The sequence below is a fragment of the Wyeomyia smithii genome, chromosome 1 (genome assembly GCF_029784165.1).
Source record: "Wyeomyia smithii strain HCP4-BCI-WySm-NY-G18 chromosome 1, ASM2978416v1, whole genome shotgun sequence".
Classification (NCBI taxonomy): domain Eukaryota; kingdom Metazoa; phylum Arthropoda; class Insecta; order Diptera; family Culicidae; genus Wyeomyia; species Wyeomyia smithii.
The window spans coordinates 186,030,132-186,042,638 of NC_073694.1; the positions used below are offsets into that span (position 1 = coordinate 186,030,132).

At 39.2% G+C, this 12,507-nt stretch overlaps 2 protein-coding genes across 2 annotated transcripts in view; one reads left to right on the plus strand and one right to left on the minus strand.

The window, feature by feature from the left end:
* Positions 1 to 12,507, minus strand: part of LOC129733887 (uncharacterized) — a 302,189-nt gene that overhangs the window by 104,530 nt on the left and 185,152 nt on the right. The gene's annotated exons all lie outside the window — the stretch shown is intronic.
* LOC129733883 (synaptic vesicle glycoprotein 2B-like) overlaps positions 1 to 12,507 on the plus strand; it is a 70,146-nt gene that overhangs the window by 46,177 nt on the left and 11,462 nt on the right. The window contains exons 7-10 of the mRNA XM_055695463.1: positions 860 to 1,097; positions 1,177 to 1,288; positions 1,642 to 1,801; positions 1,888 to 2,015. Coding sequence (XP_055551438.1) covers positions 860 to 1,097; positions 1,177 to 1,288; positions 1,642 to 1,801; positions 1,888 to 2,015 — 638 coding nt within the window. The remainder of the gene's footprint in view (positions 1 to 859; positions 1,098 to 1,176; positions 1,289 to 1,641; positions 1,802 to 1,887; positions 2,016 to 12,507) is intronic.

Below are 12,507 nucleotides of genomic sequence, written 5' to 3' on the forward strand. Positions count from 1 at the left end.
TTTAAACGGTCTTCAGTAAGCCCAAGACGCAATCCCAAAAACGATCTTTTTCGACCCCTCTTCAATTCTTCCCAAGTGCGATTTCAAAACAAACAAAAAACACAGCATTTCAAAACACCTTGAATAAAAATGACACTTATCTGCTTCATGACGATCCGCTGGCTCCTTTCCGCACATTCCTTGGCAGCAGTAGAATCTGAACCGAAAAACTTGACCAGTTACACTAATAAGAAAACAACTTTTTCATCAAAATCACACGTAGAACAAAACCGCGCACATTATCCAGCTAGCCTTGTTGCCAGTACCTGCTTCAAACCAAACACAGACTACGGTGGCGTAGTACCATTCCATATGCTAATTCAGCCATCGATTAATCTTCACGGCACTCAAGTGAATGTTCCGCATTACGCACAACACAACAAACATTACCGAATAAACCCAGTTCGCAATAACACCTTTAACTTACACGCACTATTCTATTAAACAAATTTTTTAAACGGCCTACTTTTATTAAACGGCCTACTTCGATCGCTGAATCTGAGCATAAATTGGGATCATTTTCTACTGTGTCCTTTTCTGGCCTTCAGAGGCACTTTTCATTTTCTATTCTGGTCTTTTGAGACAATTTAATTAATATGTTCCATAATTTTTTTTACAAATAAAAAAACTGAAATCAAACTTTATGTGTCATCGATGAAAAGGCAACATTCGATGGTATGCGTCATACTTTGACCAGCTTCAAGTTGTGACCTGATAGCTAGTGAAAAGAAAACGGATTAGGCTGCCTCTTTGATGGAAGTTCCGCAAACTCTCGTATATTATTATACTCAGACAAGTTTCCGTTGCTTTCCTTCCCCAGCCTCAACACCTTCCGCCTGTGGGTGCCGCAGCTGTTCACCATCATCGATGAATACGAGCAGGATCCGGATCCGAACTTTTCGCCGGGAGCCACCTTGTGCGACATGCTGGCCTACAAAGTCAACAAATCCAACACCATACATGGTCTACAAGCCGCGTCGACTGATGCTTCTTCGGTGGTGTTGCACCGGATGGATTTCGATGCCCTGAACATGAACGATGTCGTCCTGTGCGAAGCGGTACGTAGTACGACGACGGCACACAGCCGGAAGATAATACTCTGTCTCCCTCTGTAAACACAATTGATACTAATTTCAGACAACGGAGGGCAGTATGTACTTGAAATCATTAATCATTGGCATGGTGGGCGTATTGGCCTATTTGATCACAACGGTGCTGATAAATTGTATTGGCAATCGGAACATTCTAGGTGAGTCACTCCGCCCGTCAGGCATATTGTATGCGCTGAAATTCCTGACCATCTCATTAATATGTAGGGTTACTTTGTACGAAGAATATCTTCCCGCCTGTACGAAATACCACATAATCTTGTGGCATGGTCATAGCATGCTTGGTTGATCAAATCACCTGCTTGAAACTGTATTATTAATTAGAAATTTCTTTATTTCAATTTTCGTGATAGAAAGCAAAACTTTTATCACCAGTCAACAACTTCATGTGACAGCGTTGCCAGATAACAATAAAAAAGCGCAACTGTCTGACACACGTTTAATTGCCCTCTATTGATGGCGTTTCACTACGGTTGATTATTTCCCTTTACAGTGTACGGTTTACTGGTTTCCGGAGTTTGCGGTTTGTCCATGTACTGGGCTAAAACCTCACTAACTATACTGGCACTGTCGACCACGTACATCACAATCTCCAGCATCGCGTCCACCGCCTTGGTTGGGTCCGTTGTGGCCATGTTTCCTACATCGATGCGGTACGTTCCTCGGTGTTTGCTAACGCAATGCACTATGCAGGTATACCTAGTGTTTTTTTTTTCTATTTCATTTTTGACACCCGCAGCACAATGGTCGTCTCCCTCACGATGATGTTCGGACGGTCCGGATCGATAATCGGAAATTTACTGTTTCCCTATCTGATGTCGCTGGGCTGCTGGCCACCGTTCCTGATGATCGGATCCATTCAGATTGGTGAGTCCGACTTGAAGCTTGAATTGGTACATATCACTAACGTCCCAAAACCGCACAAAACAAAACCACACTGAGTTTCAATGCGGCACAGACATGCCGGTTCAGGCTGGTATGACGAAACATTTATCCTTTACCGTTGTTCGAATCGTCTGGCGCATCTATTTTAGAAGCAAGAAATGTTTTGCCCACATACCTAGCATGAGATGCGGTGTTCTGAATTTTAACGAATTTGCGTTCGCTGCTATCAGCAGAGAAATTTACTTCGTTTGAGGAATAATAAAGCACCGTCCATCTACTATTAACGCCGTTCGCTGATGTTCCTTAGGACCTAGGCAAAGCGGACGCGAACAGCGGCGCGAAACGATTCACCCTGCCGTGCTTCAATGTACAGCTCTACTTACGGCAGGGTGAATCGGTTCGCGCCGCTATTCGCGTCCACGATGGCAAATAAATAACCATCTTAAAGCATAATAATACAAATACACGCCTACTTCGATGATTAAAAATCTTCAAATCGTTTTATAACCATGACAACTGCTATGCACGCGAAATAACGATTCATAAATCGGACTTGGTTTTTAATATTAGCATAGCATAAGAGATTCTACACATCGTAGGTGGCTATCCAATGAACAGTTGAGAGAAAAAAATATAATGATAATTTCACAAATACATCAGCTGTTGTCGCAAGAAAGACGCTTGGGACTAGTATCTTCCTTCCAGATGATGTGATCTGCAAACAAAACTTTCATTGGATACTTGGCTACGTCCTTATAATCCCTGAGGAAGGGAAGCAGGAATGTTAGTTCAACATCTACTTAAGAAGGTGCAGGGAACCCATACCCATCTTCAAAGATGTTACAGAGTTAAGGGTATTGTGTTAGTAGGTGAGGTTACATGTAAAGGTTCTCTATTTGACATAGTAGAGGAATGTAATTTAGAGAAACAAATTAAAAAATATAAGTAATATATATAAGCTTAAGTAATTTACCTTAATGAGTATCTTGAATCGTCTGCTTTCATATTTCCTTTCATACTCACGACCACACTTCACGATTACAACATATTTATTTATTTCATCAAACAAAAGTAGACTACATATGTTTAAAACTAACTTACAAGCTATATGCTATTTATACTAGTGGGAGCAAAAAAAAAGAGTTTATACATAATTGAATAATAATTTCTTCACTTGACGGATTATTACAATGAATGTTTCCTATCGATTTAAATTGCGCGTTGAATTGAAATATTGTTTTAATTTAGTTCTCGACATAGAAAAGTCAATTGCTTCACAGTGTTGGTTATACACTAACATCATTTGATTAACTGGCCCGTATTTAGCATAATTGTTTCGTTGATGATTTAAAGAAAACAAAGTCCGAGTTCGTAAATTTCTAGAAGGTACATAAAGATTGAGTTTTGATAATATTTAGGGTGAATCGACACGTTGAGATACGATATCGTTAACAAATGACAACATTGCGAATTCACGACGGGCTTTTAATGATTGGATGTCAATTAGTCTGCAGCGTTCGTCATATGATGGTAGGGGAAATGACGTCCATCGTAGATTACTAAGTGCATATAACAGGAATTGTTTTTGCACTGATTCTATTCTGTTTACATGTGTTGCAGAAAACGGAGACCATACAATGCTACAGTATTCTAAAAGTGACCTGACATAGGAATTATAAAGTGTTTTTATTGTGTATGGATCTTGGAAATTATAGCAGAAACGTTTTATAAAACTGAGCATGTTACTAGCCTTATTAATAATTGTATTGTAGTGATCAGTGAATGTTAATTTTGAGTCGAGTATGACTCCTAGGTCCCTAACTCGTTCACTTTTCTCTACTACCTGATCTCCTAAGGAAATAATATTGCTTGGCATGTTTCTTTTTCTGCCAAAAGCCATCGAACTACATTTTTTGACGTTCAGCTGAAGAAGGCTTTTTTTACACCAAATGTAAAAATATTTTATCTCGTTACGAAAAATATTTACATCATCAGCGTTTTTAATTTCAATGAAAAGTTTTATATCGTCGGCATAAATAAGAATTTTTACATGTTTTAGAATAAAGGAAATGTCGTTTACAAATAATATAAATAGTAGAGGGCCCAAGTGAGAGCCTTGAGGAACTCCTGAGGTTACCTGAATAGGTTTCGATATTCTACCTTTAAATTTGACTGTTTGTTGACGATCTGTCAAATACGATTCAATCCATTTGAGTAATTGTGGATGAATTCCAATTTTTCGTAACTTGAAGAGAAGCAGGGGTATATCAATGCGATAGAAAGCTTTACTGAAGTCAGTATACAAGGTTTCAACATAATTACCTTTATCCATTGCGTTTAAAGAGAAGTTAATAAACTCGAGTAAGTTAGTTGTTGTTGAGCGCCCTTTGAAAAAACCGTGTTGCGTTGGGGTAATTCTATTTTTTATTTGGTGGAATAACTTTTTGTTTATTATTGCTTCAAAAAGCTTAGGTATACAGGAAAGAATGGCCATGCCTCGATAGTTGCTAATGTCGGTTTTTTTACCAGATTTGAACACAGGCACTAGATATGAGTTTTTCCAGAATTTCGGGAAGCAACCGGATTCCAGCGACATATTGAAAATCAAAAACAGTGGGGAAGTTAGCTCTTTAGCTAAATGTTTCATGAATGCTGGCGGAATTCCGTTTGGTCCCGGACCTTTAGACGCATCCAGAGCTTTTAAAGTATCTTCAATTTCGCGTGCGCTGACATGTTCAATATTGAAATAGTTGGGAAACTCAGGAAAGTTGGTGAAGAATGTATAGTCACGATCAGATTCTGAGAAAGTTGTATAATTTTGTTGAAAAAAATCAGCAAATAGATCAGAGATGTATGCCGGGTTCTCTTCAACTTTGTCATGCAGTTGCATTTTTGAAGGAAAATTTTCAGATTTTAACTTTGATTTAACATATTTGAAAAAAATTTTTGGACAGGATTTGATTTCAAGCTCAGTCTTTAATGTGAACTCTTCAAACGCGTTACTAATGGCATCGTTTAATTCGCCGCAAATGTTAAGATAAGTTGTTAAAGCATCACGATTTTTATGAGTTTTGTATTTTTTATGTGCTTTTTGTTTTTTGTTTTTTAAGTTTTTAATTTGTCTATTGTACCAGACTGGGTATTTGGAATTGCCATGACGTCTTATTCTTTTCAATGGTATTTCGCTAATAAATAAATCAGATAATATGTTATAAAAATATTCTATAGCCGAATCGACGTTTCCGTCTTCAAACAATACATCTTGCCAGTTGATACTATTTAGTTTATGTTTTAATTCATCATAGTTTGCTGACTGAAAGTCAAAAACATCTTCGAATTCATATTCGTCAGGTCTTTTATTCACATGCACAAATAAAGAAAACTCTATTGCTGTATGATAAACTTCGTTCTTCCATAATGGTTGTAATGAATTCGTCACACAAAAGTCTTCACTAATGTTGGACATTAACAGATCTAGATAACAATTTTGTCCATTTTTCACATGATTTATTTGATTAAGACCAAGACTAGAGGTTTTATCAGAAAGAAGTTGCAGCGTTTCATTTTCGCCAATAATAGGAAGTAAAATGCTATGGTTATCGATGTCCGGAATAAAATCAATGTTGCGTTGGTTGAAATCACCGTATATGTGGAGTTTTACTTCAGGTACATAAAAACATTACACATTAAATTTGATTTTGTTTCGGCTTAGCAGTCTCAATAAAAACAGCGCTGATCTCTATGGGGTCATCGCCAACGTTTCGATCCGGTTGGTTGGGATCTTCATCAGGGCCTATTTTAAAAATTTTTTTCCATTACATAAACAAAAACATAGAAAATTGTACATAAATTACATTTAGCTAACAACAAAACAGAAAGAACTCACTCGACACTAATCAGCTTGTACAGTTACAGAAAATATCCTACGTGTGGAAGTCAGGTTCGAAAGGGGGGAATTGCACTGCGTCTGAAACATCTATTCTAGCTCTATTCTCACTTTTTTAAATTTACTCTAACACTTTAATACAATTGTTTTATTTTGCTAATTAGCGGCTGCTATTTGGGTTCAACTGTTTCCCGCAAAAAGATGGTGTACGATGGGGGGTTGTGTTTGTGTTTGTGTTGGGGGGGTGTTATTTAAAGTTGTGTGTTCGGTTCTACTCTTTTTTGACGACGCATTCCTCATCTCTCTTCGATCTTTGATCGAGAGTAAGCGATTTGCGTACGCACAGCTTAGGTTGTCGGTGTCAGTCCGATGGTTGACCGTGTTGGTTGTAGTTGCGATGTGGCACATCTCCAACACTTGCAGAGCTTGTGATTTGTAGGCACTGTCGAGGATGGCTGGCGTGTTAAGGTCGAAGCGGTGGTTGTACTGGATGCAGTGATCGATCATTGCTGTCTTTCCCCGGAGTTGTTGGATTCATGATCTTCGTTTTGGTGGCCATTGGACAGCAGTTTGTCCAGTGTATTTACATGTGGCTGGTGTCCGTACATACGACAACGAAGTTTGTTCGACGTCATACCAATGTACTTGCCGTGGCAGTCTCGGCAAGCAATCTGATATACAACGTTACTTTTGTTTTTGTACGGTACAGGGTCTTCAGCTGTGTGATATAAGTGCCCCACAGTGTTTTGGTTACTGAAAGAGATGCTCGTAGTTGGGTCGCTGTTTTGGAGAATCTTTTTGATGGTGGTAGAGAGGCCATGGATGACAGAATAGATTTGAAGCTGGATGGTTTTTCTACTCTGTCATCTCTCGCTGGCTGTATCAGCAGTCTGCTAATTAGTTTATGCGGATAGTCATTTTTACGGAGCTGACTGTAGATGACCTGGTTCTTCTCTTCGTCAGTTTTGATGGTACTTAGCCTACGGACACGGTCAATGAAATTACGTACTACAGCCAGCTTTTGGTCGGTAGAGTGGAAGGAGTGGTAGTTTAGTATTCTACCTGATGATATTGGTTTAGCATACCAATCGGTTTTTATGCTGCCGTCGTCGTGCCTTACTACAAGCAGATCTAAGACCGGTAACCTTCCTCGATCCTCCGTTTCACACGTGAACTTAATGTTGGGGTTTTGTTCATTGAATATGGCGAGAGTATGGTCTACCTGATCTTTGTGCAGGACGAGAAAAAGGTCGTCTACATACTTTCGTATGAACTGCACTGGAACATGGGCTTGTGTTATCGCTAAACCAATATCATCAGGTAGAATACTAAACTACCACTCCTTCCACTCTACCGACCAAAAGCTGGCTGTAGTACGTAATTTCATTGACCGTGTCCGTGGGCTAAGTACCATCAAAACTGACGAAGAGAAGAACCAGGTCACTACAGTCAGCTCCGTAAAAATGACTATCCGCATAAACCAATTAGCAGACTGCTGATACAGCCAGCGAGGGATGACAGAGTAGAAAAACCATCCAGCTTCAAATCTATTCCGTTCATCCATGGCCTCTCTACCACCATCAAAAAGATTCTCCAAAACAGCGACCCAACTACGAGCATCTCTTCCAGTAACCAAAACACTGTGGGGCACTTATATCACACAGCTAAAGACCCTGTACCGTACAAAAACAAAAGTAACGTTGTATATCAGATTGCTTGCCGAAACTGCCACGGCAAGTACATTGGTATGACGTCGAACAAACTTCGTTGTCGTATGTACGGACACCAGTCACATGTAAATACACTGGACAAACTGCTGTCCAATGGCCACCAAAACGAAAATCATGAAATCCAACAACTCCGGGGAAAGACAGCAATGATCGATCACTGCATCCAGTACAACCACCGCTTCGACCTTAACACGCCAGCCATCCTCGACAGTGCCTACAAATCACAAGCTCTGCAAGTGTTGGAGATGTGCCACATCGCAACTACAACCAACACGGTCAACCATCGGACTGACACCGACAACCTAAGCTGTGCGTACGCAAATCGCTTACTCTCGATCAAAGATCGAAGAGAGATGAGGAATGCGTCGTCAAAAAAGAGTAGAACCGAACACACAACTTTAAATAACACCCCCCCAACACAAACACAAACACAACCCCCCATCGTACACCATCTTTTTGCGGGAAACAGTTGAACCCAAATAGCAGCCGCTAATTAGCAAAATAAAACAATTGTATTAAAGTGTTAGAGTAAATTTAAAAAAGTGAGAATAGAGCTAGAATAGATGTTTCAGACGCAGTGCAATTCCCCCCTTTCGAACCTGACTTCCACACGTAGGATATTTTCTGTAACTGTACAAGCTGATTAGTGTCGAGTGAGTTCTTTCTGTTTTGTTGTTAGCTAAATGTAATTTATGTACAATTTTCTATGTTTTTTTTTATGTAATGGAATAAAAATTTTTAAAATAGGCCCTGATGAAGATCCCAACCAACCGGATCGAAACGTTGGCGATGACCCCATAGAGATCAGCGCTGTTTTTATTGAGACTGCTAAGCCGAAACAAAATCAAATTTAGTGTCACAGTCGAATCCCCGTATAAAATTACACATTAAGATTGCAACATTAAAACCTTTTATTCTAGACTCTAATCTGAATCCATTGATTCGTATTTATCATAAATTTCCTCAATTTTATTTGTCACTTCTTCTCTGTATCTGGCTAAATCTTACCATTCTTCTAGACTTAAATCTCCATACCTTTCAACATTCTGTCCAATGATATCTAGCCATGTGTAGGCAGGTCTTCCTCCCTTTTTATGATCCTTCTTGTACCTAGCAGCTAGTCCGAGTAGGTGATTGTCGTCCATCCTTATTATATGGCTCCACTACCTCATTTGTAAAGCTCTAATCTTTTTTGGTCACAGTTTTCCCTTGAAGTATTTGATTCCCGCTATTTTCTATTCCCTCTGCAATACAACAACCTGCCAATTCAGCCACTATTTGCCTCTCATACTTCCGCATGGCCGTTCGAGTGTGTTTGGTAATCACTGATACCTGAGATCCAAATGTCATTGTTGGACAAATAATTCTAATCAATTTCACAATTTCTAAGCTGGGTTTGTTCTCTTTTGCAAATGCAATAACAGCTTTCGAAGATTTAATCGCTTTTTTGCATCGGGTCTTTATAGTTTTGAAACGGCATAGTCTGTCAGTTATTGTCGCTCCCAAATAGCTGAGTTCTTTCGATGTCTCAAATGAAAGTCCATAAATTTTCAACGATGTGGGTGATTCTCCTGTAGGTGTTCTAGTTTTTGTAGGGTTCAGTGTCAAATTCACCTCCTCAAGATGTTTCTTCAAGGTGAATCGGGACCGAATCCAAGCGTGGCAGGAGCGATGGCTTTCTCCTGCATACTAATGCATTTCGAGAGTGCCTCAATAAATATCATAAATTATACAACTAACCTGCAATTGTTTATTGTCGAAATGCTAACCCAGCACCAGAGCACCTAGTTCAATAAATTTGCACATTTGGTTTTGGCGTAAAACCCTCAAAACGTTCTAATCTTGCTTTTTTGTTCACGTCGCTATTTTTTCTCTCCCAGTTTTGTTTATATTCTCACGCCGGTAGCCACTAGAATGTTTTCCACGAATACCGGCACGTACGAGTCGCGTAATCACTCAAACTGCGTATAGAGAGAGCTTCGTTGCCACAAGGTTACAGAGTCCGCTTTGATAAGCGAGTGGTCGTGGGTTCGAATCTTAGTAGAATCAGGCCATTTGGTTGTCAAAGGACTTTAACATGGGTTCATTCTCAGGCTCTCTACTACATACCCTTCCTTCAAGCTGAATTCTATAGTACCCTTGCTGACTTTCATCCTAACAAAAAAAAGTCCCTCTTATAATAAAACTGTTCTGAGTAACGTATAATAGTTCTCTTCAGGGAATTGTAATTATAACGCGGTCTTGGCTGGAGGAACGAGGTTTCGATACGACTCCTTCCTTTTGACAAAAATATAAGTCCTACAAGAGGTGAAGCATGAGTACCTCTTCAGGGAATTGTGATTGTGACGCGGTGTTGGAAGGAGGAACGAGGTTCGATAAGACTCCTCCCTCTTGACATAATAAGTCCCTCTTAGAATAAACCTGGCCAGAGAGGAACGTTAGGTGTAGTCTCAGTTCAGGGAATTGTAATTTGGCGATATTGGTAGGATAGAAAAGAGGCTCGGTATAGTAGAGCAGTAAGCTTGAAATGGAAGGGTAAACTCTCACACACAAGCACGGATATAAATAAATAAAAAAAAAAACGTATCATTCACTTCAATAGTGATACTGCCAATAATATGAAGTGCGGAATACAGAAAACACCTGGGCAATATCACAATAGATCAAAATGTCTCTGGTCGCAGTGATGAGTCCACACGGGAAAAAAGAAAAAAAAAACTACGTATACTTTTCTCTTTACACTTATGATCATCGAGATCGCCAAAAAAATGAAGAGAAATCTTGTTGATCCCTTGGCACGGACATATGAAAATCCGTGGAGCAACCTGTTAGATAAATCGAGAAAACAAAAACTTACAAGTTCCGACGATTGTGAAACCTCATCATCTATTAACGTTCCTGTACATATCTTAAACGATGTGGTATATTCTGATCAGTCTGCCGAATGTAAAGGTGAGATAAATTCCTTTTCATTTGTTTACCTTTTTATTCTTGCAAATTGTTTTGAATGTGAGTTTTCAAAAGCTGTGCAGCACCACAGAACGTTGCGGCACAGCTGATCGAAGCCGACCGTTGACTTAATTAAATTTGGAAAAATATCTATTTCGTACTTTTTATTAAAAGGCGCTCTAGGCTTCTTTAAAAGCATGTAATACAAAAAAAATGTTACCATTGATATAAATATATAAAATATGTTTATATCGATAAATTCGTTGAATTTCTAACATTAAGTTAAATAAAATAATCTGGCAACCATGTACTGTTCTACCGTGTTGCACCAATACAACCACATATGAGTGTAAAGTTGTAGTGGTGTCAACAATGATGCAATGATGCATGGATTCCGTCCCGTTTCACCTTAATACGGGGACGATTATGTCTAACTGCTCTTTACTACAAGCGATTATTAATATACCGTTTGCGTAAACTGAGATTATGGGGTATCGAATGTTGTGTTCTTGGTCTAACACAAAAAAACATTGAGTTCTGCTTCCGTTTTTTAGAACATCCTCTATAATTAGGTCAAGCAAGTACGGGGACAGAGGGCACCCCTGTTTGATGCCCTTTCTGCGGCTTTCCCTTGTTGATTTTTGCCCATTCCTTTTTTTGATGCAAAATCTTTGGAAGATCTTTCAACGATATATTATCGAAAGCTTTGCTGATATCGAGTGACATCAAGACTAAATCATCTCCCGCATTCCATTTCTCTTCAAGTACCCTTTTAACAACCATTGTTGATCGATTTTGCAGGAATGCAGCCTGGTGATAACCCATGGGATGTGTGCAACTTATAAGCTCGTTTAGTACGATTCTGCGGTAATCGTTTTCGTTATTTGGATGTGTTTGCTTAGGAATAGGGACCAGTTAAGTCTGTCTCCACGAGGACGGCAAATTGTTTTCCTCCCACACGCGTTGTAAAATGTTTTTGAATTCTGTGATTGCATTTGAGTTTGCATATTTACTAAGTTCTGCATTGAGTTTTCATCCGTCAATACAATTTTTACGGGCAACAATAGATCTCCTTCCTCTCCAATTTTCCATTTTCGCATCGGTATATTCGGTTTTCGTTGATTATTGAATTTTTTCCTATGTTTTGAAGTAGAATACTTCTCTCAGGAAGTTCGGCTACATAGGGATGTGAAATGAAAATCTAAAACCGGAAAAAGTGAAAAATATGTCCAATTTCAAATGCTAATAAATCGGTTAGTATTCGATGGATTTCCTTCGTTCTTGCAGCAATAGATTGGAAAATCTTCTAAGATTCTTCCCAAAATAACATAATTGTAATTTTATTATTCACACTATTGTACTATTGAAAATAGTCAAGCCTTGTCAAAACGAAAAATTCGACCTCTGATTGATCGTTATATGCTTGCTTCCCAAGCACGGTCGACAGGATCATATACCTTGCAATTGAAAACATGCTATTTGGCCTATATAAAAGCCTGTTTCAGCCGGAGCCGCTCATATCATTCTTCGTCTCACGCTTGGTGTGTACAGACGTGTTTGTTACAACAACTGAAAGTTTTAGTTTACCTATCGCATTCGTTTATTTTACCTATCGCATTCGTTATACAACAGTACGTTGTCGTGTCCCAACGAAATGGGAAAAACGGGTGCCAGTAAAGAGCAAAACAATAAGCGTCCTCGTGACCCTGCTGAAAAGGATGATGGAATCGCCAAGAAGATACTAGCTGCTAACAAGTTTGCATCGCTGGCTGACCAAACTACCGAGAAAACGGAAAAGAAGGAGAAAATGCTGCCTTTCTACGTAAAAGGTTTCCCGCCTGGACTAAGGCAACACTTCAATGAACTTATCAGTAAAGGGCTGATAGCTACCCTGAGGCTATGCACGGAC